This window comes from Tiliqua scincoides, chromosome 12, assembly GCF_035046505.1.
Source record: "Tiliqua scincoides isolate rTilSci1 chromosome 12, rTilSci1.hap2, whole genome shotgun sequence".
NCBI lineage: Eukaryota > Metazoa > Chordata > Lepidosauria > Squamata > Scincidae > Tiliqua > Tiliqua scincoides.
The window spans coordinates 13082360-13095174 of NC_089832.1; the positions used below are offsets into that span (position 1 = coordinate 13082360).

At 46.1% G+C, this 12815-nt stretch overlaps 1 protein-coding gene and 1 pseudogene across 7 annotated transcripts in view; one reads left to right on the forward strand and one right to left on the reverse strand.

Annotated features, from left to right (window-relative positions):
• Positions 1-12815, reverse strand: part of DACH2 (dachshund family transcription factor 2) — a 340677-nt gene that overhangs the window by 80633 nt on the left and 247229 nt on the right. For all 7 annotated transcript variants that reach the window (XM_066639978.1, XM_066639976.1, XM_066639974.1 and 4 more), the window contains 2 exons: positions 6280-6435; positions 1187-1359 (listed from right to left, as the gene is read on the reverse strand). In XM_066639978.1, the coding sequence (XP_066496075.1) occupies positions 1187-1359; positions 6280-6435 (329 nt within the window). The remainder of the gene's footprint in view (positions 1-1186; positions 1360-6279; positions 6436-12815) is intronic.
• Positions 7446-7562, forward strand: LOC136663391 (5S ribosomal RNA; annotated as a pseudogene).

A 12815-nucleotide genomic window follows, 5' to 3' on the forward strand; every position in this document is an offset into this window, starting at 1 on the left:
ATCATCCATAGAAGCACTCAGGTGCTCCTTTGAAACTTTTTTCAATCAGGTTCAACAGGAGGCAAACTGAGACATTTGCCCAAGGCAGTGTTTCTCAACCCGTAGTACTTGAGGCGGTATCTGGTGGCACTCACAGGACCCCTGAACACCTGCCACCTGGCAGCAAGACCAGGAATGCAACACTGCAAACTGTAATGGGAGGCTCAACTTGGGCAGGCAGAGCTCCAAAGCATGCTCTTTCATGCTCATCAAAGCCTTCCTGTCCACCCCGAGCCTCTTACTGCTGTTTGTCGCGTCTCACCTTGCCTCTTGCCAGAAGTAACTGGTGATGACGTCACTGCCAGTAATGTCCAGTGGTACTTCGAATAGGTGCACCATATAAAGTGGTACAGTGGAGGAGACATGTTGAGGAGCACAGGCCATGGGGCCTTTACAGTGCAAGTCTATGCCGTGCAATTCTACTGTGTTAACTGGGGCTTCTTCCCAGGTCAGTGTGCATAGCATTGCATTGTAAGGTCCCAACCCTAGCCAAACGTACCTGGGAATAAGTATTCAACGTGGTGGAACTTACCTCTGAGTAAACAGGCATAGAATTGCACTCTAATATTCCTTTTTTACTATTGTTCTGTTTTTATATACTTGTTTAAACTCTTTCAGCCCTCACCAGGAGTTTAGGATGGAATGAGTGACATCTTTGACTGAAGTATAATGTATTCAAAAGTAAAAGTAAATTACAGGAGAGGAAGACATATATTGAAGACATAAAAAATTACTTTTTCACATTTTTTAATACTGCCCTTACTCAGTTCCAGATGGTGTACCTATTTCCTTATCTCCTTTTCTCCTCACAGCATCCCTGTGAGGTAGGCTGAGGCTGAGAGATAGTGACTGGCCCAAGATCACCTAGCAAGCTTTGTAACTGAGCAGGTATTCGAACCTGGATCTAAGTCCAGCTCCCGAACCACCACACCATCCTGGCTCTTTTTTCTTTGCTGCACTTCAAACGTTACCACTACATTACTGGTTGTGTTCATTTTCCATGTTTTTTTGGTGTTGTTTTTTTTTACAGGAGGGCATGTACAAACATGCAACTTACCCCCCCCCCACTTGCCGAAGTGGTACAATCCAGCAAGAGCTGCACCACCTGACCCAACCAATTGTGTCTAGTCAGGCCAATGAGTCCTACCTTGATCACTGACGCTCCTGCTCGGGAAAGAGGGCTATGCATCTGAGCTGCAGCGGCCATGTTTGCGATTGTGTTGAGATGGTTCATCTGGTTCATGGCCATCGCAACGGAAGCGGGAGGCAGGCCAACCGGGAGGAGTGGGTGGGGCATCATCATAAAAGGCAGGTCTATCCCTGGAAAAGGACAAAGACAGTGGGTCAGTCAGAGTGGTCATTTCCTCCTGTCTGCTCTTAATCCAGCATTTTGCTCAAGGTGCAAATTCAAGCATTTTGCTCAAGGTAATTCAACGGAATTAACAGCTGGCCATGAACCTGGATCATCAAGCTTGTGTATGGGAACCACGGAAGATCTGGCGAGAAGATAGAGTGTGGTGTCTGCAGTGGCCCCTTTAAGGGTTAAGGCCCGGCCTTTCTGCAAGACTGGAAGGCAAGGAGATCCCTCAGGATATAAGGAGCACCTGAGATAGAAAGGATTGTGGGTTGTAGGAGGAGTGAATGTTTGAAGGAGAGGAGATTAACTAACTAACTAACTAACTAACTAACTAACTAACTAACTAACTAACTAACTAACTAACTAACTAACTAACTAACTAACTAACTAACTAACTAACGTATTTTTCGCTCCATAAGACACACCTGACCATAAGACGCACCTATTTTTTAGAGGAGGAAAACAGGGAAAAAAATATTCTGAACCAAATAGTGTAATAAAATATTTAATAAACTATAACAGAATAACATTTGAACCATCCCCCCCTTCTTAGGGTGAATGGGATCATAAACTGGCATGAAGATCCCTCCCTTTATTAGGGTGAATGGGATCATAAACTGGCATGAAGATCCCTCCCTTTATTAGGGTGAATGGGATCATAAACTGGCATGAAGATCCCTCCCTTTATTAGGGTGAATGGGATCATAAACTGGCATGAAGATCCCCCCTTCATTAAGGTCCCCAACGTGCACTCTTTTTTGCAGTATTCGCTCCATAAGATGCACACACTTTCCCCCCCACTTTTTGGGGGGGAAAAAGTGTGTATTATGGAGCGAAAAATACGGTAACTAGCATCTGACCTTGTGTGCCGGACTGTGACCCGGCATATTGACTTTGGACTGTGATTTGGCAATCTGCATTTATTGGACTGGGACCTGACTCTGACGTGTGCTTACTGCCCTGGTGAGTTAACAAAGGGAAACTAACCAACCTTAAGCGGGCACGACACCCAGTGGGGAGGAGCTGTGACACAACAGCTTGTAAACAGCCTGGATTTCAAAAACAAAACAAATGAAGCTCTTCCCCTCCCCAACCATAAGTGGACATCTGCGGAGGGATGATTCAGTGGGAGAGCACAGATTCTGTTTGCAGATGCAATCCCCTGCAATCTCCAGGTAGGACAGGAAAAAATTACTGTTGGAAACTCTGGAGAACCACAACCAGTCAGCACCATCCATATTCACCTTGATGAACCAATGGCCAGGGAGGGGGGGAGAAGCCGGGGTGGGGAGAAGGCTGAAGGGGCTAGATCCAGTGGCAACGGCACACACCAGATCCTATCCCTTGTTCTTAAACCTCCTTACACCTTTCCTCCCCTAGGACATACACCACTAAAAGAGGTGGCATGTGTCCGAGGAGATCCATTTGCACTTGGACAACCTACCAGGAGGTCAGTGGAAAAGTATTTCTACGTACCTCCTCCAGGCTGCCCTAGTGCCCCCCTCAACATATGACACAGTGCATACTGTTTGGGCACATGTGCATCAGAGCTGGGGGGGGATAGGACTGGGAGGTAAGCCATGTGGTGCCCCAGAGTATGGTCTTGCATGCAGCATGTCCCAAGTTCAATCCCTGCTATCTCCAGGTAGAGCAGAGAGAAAAAAATCCTTATTGAAACTCTGGAGAAACATTGCCTATTATCAGCGACGAGATCATGGACTGATGGGCTGGTTCGGCAGATGGTCGCAACCAGTGTCCGCAAACAAATTATTCAGCCATGTTGCTAAAGGAGAACAAATCAGCGGCTGGACAGGTGACTGTTTGGGAGCCCCAACTGAGTCACCTTGAGTTCTGTCATGGGAAAAAGATGGGACATCCATTGAGCTGTGAAAGCCTAGATATATCTATGCTTGTGACTGAAAGACCACAGGGAGTCAGTACAGGTGCTGGAGCTATCGCTGATGCTTGCCAGCACACTGATTCCTGCCTTCCTTCTTAGGACCAACAGTAAAGCAAGAACCCTGATCATCTTGTGGCTGGGGATAGGAAAGGATATATCCTACATATGTATTTATCATCAAATAACTGTTAGGATTCTCCTAGCACTTTCTTTTCCAAAACTGTTTAAATCAGGGGTGTCAAATTCATTTTAGACAGAAGGCCGAAGTTAGCGTTCCTGGTGCCGGAAGCGACATCATTCAGCAGGAAGCGACATCATTAAGCAGATGCTGGTCAGAAAGAAGCACTTTGTTCTCATGTAGAAACTCTTCACAGAAGATACGACCCACAGTCGGCCTCAAGGATGAGGCAGCCATGTCACCCTCTTGTGTTGATCAAATGGCGCACTGAGCGATGGCAAAGACATGTTCATGCTTGCACTTGATTGCAATGCATACGTTATCGTGCAATGGCAAAGAAATGACAGAAACAGAAGAGGAAAATGTGCAAATCTTGTTCATATTTTCAAGATAATTCTCTTGAATTTTTTAAATAATTATTTCAAGCACTTCAATTTTAATTATTCAATTACATTGAATTATGAAATAATTATTTCAATTATACTGGGAGAACCAATTATAATGGTTTACTGGTTGGCAACCTTCAGTCTCGAAAGACTATGGTAGAAGCCTACAGCACCCGGTATTCCCAGGCGGTCTCCCATCCAAGTTCTAACCAGGCCTGACCCTGCTTAGCTTCCAAGTTCAGATGAGATTGGGCATCTGCAGGGTCTGGGAAAATGGCTTCTAGGGACCGCATTTGGTTCACGGGCCTTATGTTTGACAACCCTGGTTTAAATGTTACCTGTCCAGTTCTGAAAGGACATAGGGCTTCCTAAACACAAACCAACAACTAAGGGTTCAATCCTATCCAATTTTCCGGTGCCAATGAGGCATGCACTGTACCCTGTGGTGGAGAGGCAGTCACAGAGGCCTCCTTAAGGTATGGGAGCATTTTTTCCCTTACCTTGGGGCTGTATTGCAGCTGCACTGGTGCTGGAAAATTGGATAGGATTGGGCCCTAAGAAGAGTCACAAAACAATGCCGGCAGCATCTCTCTTTTCTTTAAATTGTCCAGTCACCCTTTACCCCACCAACCAAGCTGGTACAAACCCAAGGCTTTGTTCCCTCCTGGACCCCTCCCCCCTTCCCGCTGCAGTCTGATCATCTTTCCTCGCACTCCGTGGAGTTTTGACACTCCCAGACGCCATCTGTCCTCACAGAGTTGCCTGCCTGCTTCAAAGTCCAATTGACATGCAAAACAAAATGCAAACTACCCACGGCACATTGCCCTGTTTTTGAGGGCGCACAATGCATCAAGCAGTTGCTGGAGGGGGTGTGTGAAGGAAAGGCATCTCACGCTCACAAATCAGACATAATGCCCAATGCTCAATAAGCCCTGTGAATGGGCTGGCAGAAGACAACAGGAGTCGTCAACAATGAGCTACGCTAACAAAGTAACCTGCAAGGGGGTGAAAAAAAAAGAGAAATTCCATATGGCAACCAGGCAGTGTTATCAAGGGATGAAAATCCACTTAATCTGACGGTACATGGAACATATCAACATCACGCATGTAAGCTGAGCATCGCCACAGCATGTCAGAAAACCGACCATCAGCAAGGAGGGAAGGAGTGGATTTTAAGTGCCACTACAACCAGCAGAACACGTCTACCAAAACAGTGTCCTCTTTGCAATCCAAACATTACAATGCAGATCTTATTTTCCCCTCATTCATCTGCTGTCATCCTTTCATGGCCGTTTTCCTGTCCACCTTGTCACCAACATTCAACTCATCTGTATTCATTTCCTCCTCTTCCCTGGACAATATATTCTTTTGTACATTGCTAAGGAAAAAGAAGAAAAAAAAAAAGATGGCTGGATGTTTCAATGATCTTAAACTACCAAGCTTGGTGGATGACCCAAGAGCACCAGATCACCGCAAAACTTGCTTTAAAGCGCCAGGCTGTTCTAATGAAGGGTCACTGTTGTCTATTCTGCATCCCTCCTTATTTGGCATCAATCAAACTCTGGGCACCATTCACATCCCAAGGAGGTCAGTGGAAAAATATCCAATTGGTTTTCATCAAGTCACACGGCATCCCGATCTAGCAAAGGATTGTCCTTGTAGGATGCAGCGGGGATGCGGAATTGTACACAAAAATCTTGATGGCTTAAAGTTCTTTGAAAATCCAGACAGGTTTCAGGGATAAGAGGATGAAGGATCTGGAGAGAATACCATATTTTGTATCTGTGACCACATTACACCCTTGCTATATCATTGGCACTAGCTGCAAATTAAACTTTTGTACAATTCAGGGTGTAGGCAGCTTCTCTCAAAGCCCTATATGGTTTGGGATCCAGGTACCTAAAGGACTCACATAAATCTGCCCATCTCCTGAGGCCACTGGGAGAGGTCATTTGGCAGTAACACGCCATACAATTCAAAAAAATAAAAAGGAGGGCTTTCTCTGTTCCAACCATTGCTGGAAGACACTCCCGAGACAACTTCCAGTTTGCCTCCTAAAACCAGAAGTGGCTTTTGGAGTCTTCTGTGGGCCATTCTGAAGCCCATGGAGGCCAGTATTGTGGGTCATAGGCCTAACCCAGCACCGCCAGGACCACTGCAACCCACCGTGGAGGACAAGGTGGGTCATAGCGCCGTTAAGATTGGGAACCACTGCAATAAAGGATTTGGAGATTGCAGTTTTCCAAAGAACACTTGTCCCCACCTCAGGATAAGCAAAAATAAAATTTACTCAGCTACCTGCATGTGCCTTTCGATGGTCCGAGTCGCATCGTGCCTGATCTGGACCTATCACGACTTTTCTGCCCCTATGCCACATGGAACCCACAAGAACATGTACACTTTTGGATGGAATACATACTATTGGTGAGCAGGTGGTTCTGTTGCAGAGGGCTGAGAGGATGAGCATTCCCCAGGCTGGGCTGCCCCGACAGGGTCGTGTGGCTAACTCCATGATGGGATCCGGTGGTAATGGGAGACTGAAGCTTATCTTTGTCCCATGAAGATTCACTTCCACCTGAAAAGCAGCACACAGAACTTTTAAAAGTCACTCAGAGAAGAGATGCAAATGGGTTTTCTGCAATTATTTGTCCTCATCAACAAAGGATCACAAAAAGCCTTTGCGTCAGCTTAAATCAGGGGTGCCCAAACCCCGGCCCTGGGGCCACATGCAGCCCTCGAGACTTCTCAATGCGGCCCTCAGGGAGCCCCCAGTCTCCAATGAGCCTCTGGCCCTCTGGAGATTTGTTAAAGTCCGCACTGGCCCGACGCAACTGCTCTCAGCGTGAGGGCGACTGTTTGACCTCTCTCGTGAGCTGTGGGATGAGGGCTCCCTCCACTGCTTGCTGTTTCACGTCTGTGATGCAGTAGCGGCAGCAAAGGAAAGGCCAGCCTTGCTTTGTGCAAGGCCTTTTATAGGCCTTGAGCTATTGCAAGACCTTCATTCATTCATATAAGTTCATCTTTAATATATTCATTTATGTAAACTTATGCAAATTTATTCAAATTTTAAATGTAAATTAATTCTTTTTTTTCTCCGACACAGTGTCAGAGAGATGATGTGGCCCTCCTGCCAAAAAGTTTGGACACCCCTGGCTTAAATCATCCAACAAGGGCCACAGACACACACGACCCAAGCCAGTGACAAAATGCCAACTTTACCCCCACAAACCTCCATTAAAAATAAAGTGTCTCACAGATACATGACTGACCCTCTTCCCAGATGGCTGGGGATGGGGGTGGCCCCAAACCTCCTGAGACCTGATGTGACTTGCCAAATGCTGCTCCCTTTACCTGATGATGTAGCAGCCTCTGTTTCTCCCATTCTCCTATGCCCTAGTCAACATTTCCCACCCCTCCACATTTCCTCTCTGTCCCCCACTTCCTTTCTCCAATCCCGGGACAGGAAGGAGAAGGAGGCACAGTGGAGGCAAGCAGGCAGATAGAAATGGCTGCCCCCACTCCACCAATCTGCTTTCTGAGCCGACAGCCTCAGTTGGCCTTGTGGATGGACCATGAATCATGAATGGTAGCAACTGTTACCCTGCGCATGCCCGATCTCGTCTGATCTCGGAAGCTAAGCAGAGTCAGGCCTGGTTAGTACTTGGATGGGAGACCGCCTGGGAATACCGGGTGCTGTAGGCTTATACCCTAGTCTTTCGAGACTGAAGGTTGCCAACCAACCACCAATTTTTGTGAATTACGGTATGTAAAACTATGTAGGCTCACACAAAATGTCAACGGTAGTCTTCACACAATGTATGCAAACACTTTCTGAGATCCCAGGAAATTTCTGGCTTCCATCCCTTGGAATGGAAGGAGCTCCCGAGCGCTCCTTTTGACCACAGCACAAGCCTGATGTACTTCCTGCACCTCCCTCTCACGGGCCCTGGTGAGATCACAAAATGTAAGAGCCCAGGAAATTTTCAGGCCCCCTCCTTTGGCTCCTGGGTCACCTTTTTGACCCTGGGCCTGGGTACAATTTACCCCCTGCACCCCCATCTCATGTGTTGTGTCTCAGCAATATTGTAGCTGGGGGTAGCTGTTTCTTCTCTTCCACCCCATGGAAGTAGAGTTGCCCCCAACAGGTAAGCAGGGGGTTACCTTGTTGTCTCAAGGGCTCACACACAAAAGGACCCATATCCTTGTCTAGAACTGGCCTCCATATCTAAAACTTTTGGCTGTCGAATAAGGAAATGGATCGCTCTTCATTATGACCCGGGCAGTTCCCACTAGTCTAACCTTCCAAAACTTTCCCCTCTGATAAAATCGAGAACCAAAAGCTAAACACCAGGTGAGCAAGTCATGATTAACCTTATTCATACACAACATCCAGTGCTAGAATTAATATGTATCAGAGAAAATATTCAGTGGTGCACTGCTAATCAAGGGACCTTCCTCCTTCCCCTCCCCGCTATTTAATAAAAGCATTCGATTGAATTTTGCATTGGTAGAAGCGTGGGGGGAGAGTCTATCTAGCTTATTGACACTGCCAGGAATTCATTAACTTTATTTCCAATTACAATCAGTAATACTCTGTTGACATGGAAGGGACAGTGGCAGGAGGGGGAAAAAATGTATCTTAATTGGAGATGAAAGTAACAGCACCGAAAAGCTCAACGTTCTTTATGATAAGCACTTGGCTAATAAATGTGATTAATGCTATCAAACCAAACCGTTTGAAAGATCAATGATTGAGCAAAAAAAAAAAAAAAAGGGAAGGGCTCCATCATTTTAATACTACCGTCAAGCTATGAATTACCTTTACTATTACAGAACCATAATTTGCAAAAACGATGAGCAGTGCATTGACAAAGGAAGATGTATTTATGCCGCGCTAAATTATACCATATGTTCTAATAGAATGTGGCGTAATTACAGCAGCGTTCAATAGCGTGGCTATAGCTGCGCTGACTGTGTCAGCACTTCCATCGTAAATCCCACACGCCGTAGGTTGACTGTCCCAAATGTATATTGACGGAAAGAGGGCACAGTTCAGACTCCAGCTACATCGGCATATTATGAACATAAGAAGAGCCCTGCTGGATCAGGCTAAAGGCCCATCTAGTCCAGCTTCCTGTGTCTCCCAGTGGCCCGCCACTAGGGGGCACTCAAGACAACAAGAGACCTCCACCAGATCCTCCACCAGGCTGTGGGGCCCATCACGAGTCTGCACCAGCTCCAGATCCCATTGTGGGGGTCCCTTCCTTACCTGGAGAAAGGGGACAAAAGGGGAGAAGTCACCACAGGTTGCCTGGTTGCGTGCAGCAGCCATTTTTGGCACCGCGGCAGTCCCATGCTCCGTGCAGCTCAGGATTGGGCTGCCCAAGGGGGGAAAATTCTGTAAGTATTTTGAAGGGAAAATCAAGGTGGCATCACAGAGGCACTCTGGGAGGCAGTTCTTTAGGACCAGCACGAAAGAAAAGGCAGCCAGGAGCAGTGTTAGCAATCAGCTAAATGGGGAGTTAGTTGAGAACTCCTACAGATTCCCCCCATTCACCAATACGCAGAGGTGGGAGAAAATGGTAATAACGAAATAAAAACAGTTAATACCGCTTTGTGCACTTCTCATCTTAGTAAAAAACCAAAAGAAACAATGGAGCGCGCATGGACAATGACTGTGGCTGCATCTACTGGCACTATACCACCGATATCACCTACCTAGTACGCTTTTTAAGTGGCTATAATTTAAAATTATAATGGCAATTTTGAATAAAAACACATAACGCCGCTTTCTGCACTTTTGGAAAACACCAAAATTCGTGAAAAAATAAAACTGTTTTGTTCCACCTCTCTACCGTCAGGGATGGCAAGAGGAGCCACGGTCCACTGCCATTACCCATAAAGTGGGGGCAGGGGGCAGCAAAAGAGATTTTGCTCCAAGGCTTCCAGCAAATGGGTACCAGTAGCACACCTTTGGATGGTAGAAACAGGTGAAAAACAGCTTGAGCAAAGTGTTAGGATATGTCAAGATCTGAGAGCAAAAGGGATCAAGTCTCAACAATATTATCAGATATTAGAATTACAAGGTAGTTATTTAAGAACATAAGAACAGCCCCACTGGATCAGGCCATAGGCCCATCTAGTCCAGCTTCCTGTATCTCACAGCGGCCCACCAAATGCCACAGGGAGTACACCAGGTAACAAGAGACCTGCAAGGCTTCCTGGGAATTGTAGCTAAGAACATAACAACAGCCCCACTGGATCAGGCCATAAGCCCATCTAGTCCAGCTTCCTGTATCTCACAGCAGCCCACCAAATGCCCCAAGGAGCACACCAGATAACAAGAGACCTCATCCTGGTGCCCTCCCTTGCATCTGACATAGCCCATTTCTAAAATCAGGAGGTTGCACATACACATCATGGCTTGTAACCCGTAATGGATTTTTCCTCCAGAAACTTGTCCAATCCCCTTTTAAAGGCGTCCAAGCCAGATGCCATCACCACATCCTGTGGCAAGGAGTTCCACAGACCAACCACACGCTGAGTAAAGAAATATTTTCTTTCTGGATTTAAAGGGGTGCTTTCCCTGGAAGGGTGACTTCCCCTAGGTGCTGAAAAATTTATAGGATGGGATCTTCTTTTACCTTTTTTTTTTTTTTTTGGGGGGGGGGGAGGTTATATTCTTTCTCCTCCCAACACTGAGATTGATGGCATGCAGGAAAAGCCCCATGAATAAAAATGGCTTCACCTCTTACATTTTTCAGACTTGTACCTAAAACTGTCAAGCATTCATGCTTAAACCTTTTCTTGCTGGTTTGGCACTTTTGCACGATATGCGTGTCCTAATGGAGGAAACCACAGACAGATTTGCTGTACAATATTTTCGCTTTAGGCACCTTCAGTGGAAGACACACAAACACACACACACACACACACACACATACCCTGCAATATTATTAAGATAGCTTGAATTTCAAATATCTCTGGCTTTCATTCTGATTTTTATGGTTTTTTATTCTTCTGTTTTAAACTCCTGTTCAGCCTTGATAGTTTAGAACAGCCATTTTCATCCACTGTGCCGTGGCACACTGGTGTGCCACGAATAGTCTGCAGGTGTGCCGCAGGAGTTTGAGGTAGGGTCATTTATTAGTAGGGGCATTGGGGGAAGTGAGCCCCCACCACCAACAGCATGGTGTGCCTTGTCAACTGTCCAAAAACCGATGGTGTGCCTTGACGATTTTAGTACCTTGTCAGTGTGCCGTGAAACAAAAAAAGGTTGAAAATCACTGGTTTAGAATGTCTGTTACAGGATAATTTTGCAAATCATATGATGGAGCCAACCTGGGGGGGGCAAGTTTCAGCAGACGGACAGGACAGAAGCGAAATCAATATTTTAATTTGTACATTCTTGCTTTCAAAAGGATCTGCCTCTTCATTTTTATCGCACAGTTTGAAACCGTCATTGTTATGAAACTCTGCCCCGATGCTTGTGCACCTGTAAGATTTCGCTAGATGACACATTGACAAACACCGTGCAATATGGTGTCTGCATAAATTAACGGACTGCCACCTAAAAGAACTTCAAGAAGGTGCTCAGCATTATGGCCAAAATTGTTGCAATAACGTTGGTGAGGTAGCCGAAGCTAGTTTCAGAGGCTGGAGAACTGGATCCACGGCACATTTTTGGAAGAAGATTTTGTGCCCAATTAATAGGTTGTTTACTTATACAACCCTGTGCAGGTGCATGGCTAAACAGAAAGAGAAAGCAGGCTCTGCCCTGAGGGACTTGCAGTCTAGATCAGTGATTTTCAGCCTTTTTCATCTCACGGCACACTGACAAGGCACTAAAATGGTCAAGTCAAACCACCAGGTTTTTTACAACTGGCAAGGCACACCATGCTGCCAGTGGGGGCTCACATCTCCCATTGGCCCTACTAATAAATGACCTTCCCCCAAATTCCTGTGACACGCTTGTGGACCACTCGCGGCACACCAATGTGTCACGGCACAGTGATTGAAAATGGCTGGTCTAAGATAGTAACACAAGGGAGACAACAGAAGGAGGGACAGGAAGTATACCTTTAGGAGCCCAATCAGAAGCCTTACCAGGGTTTGCACCACTTGGTGCAAGAACTCATTGCATCACCCCCATGATTGACCTCCTCTCATACCAGTCCATACAGAATAAATTACAATAACGTTGTTGGCAACCTTCAGTCTCGAAAGACTATGATGGCCGAATCCCAAAGGATCTCCTCTATGGAGAACTCGTGCAAGGAAAGCGCCCTACAGGTAGACCACAGCTGCGATACAAGGACATCTGCAAGAGGGATCTGAAGGCCTTAGGAGTGGACCTCAACAAGTGGGAAACCTTGACCTTGGAGGCAGGCTGTGCAGCATGGCCTTTTCCAGTTTGAAGAGACACTTGTCCAACAGTCTGAGGCAAAGAGGCAAAGAAGGAAGGCCCATAGCCAGGGAGACAGACCAGGGTCAGACTGCACTTGCTCCCGTTGTGGAAGGGATTGTCACTCCCGAATTGGCCTTTTCAGCCACACTAGACGATGTTCCAAAACCACCTTTCAGAGCGCGATACCAGAGTCTTTCGAGACTGAAGGTTGCCAACAACGTTATTGTAATTTATGCTCAACCTAAATGCAGCAACATCACTAGGGTTGGTGTAATATCTATTAACTTGATTTTAATGTAGAATAGACCAGGTCACTCAACAAATCAATAACCAACAATAAAACAGTGTGTCCAGCTTGATGGCACTCACACAGCTGAGTAGGAGTTTTATTATGAATTCTGATGCATGGAAATGAGAGATGACTCACTGACCTTATAGGTTCCCTGCTGTGTCATAATAACATCTCATTGGCTCTCAGAACAATCAGTCTCATTGGTCAGTTCAGAGTTAAATAAATCCACTTTTTGTTACACAAGGTAGTTGTGTTT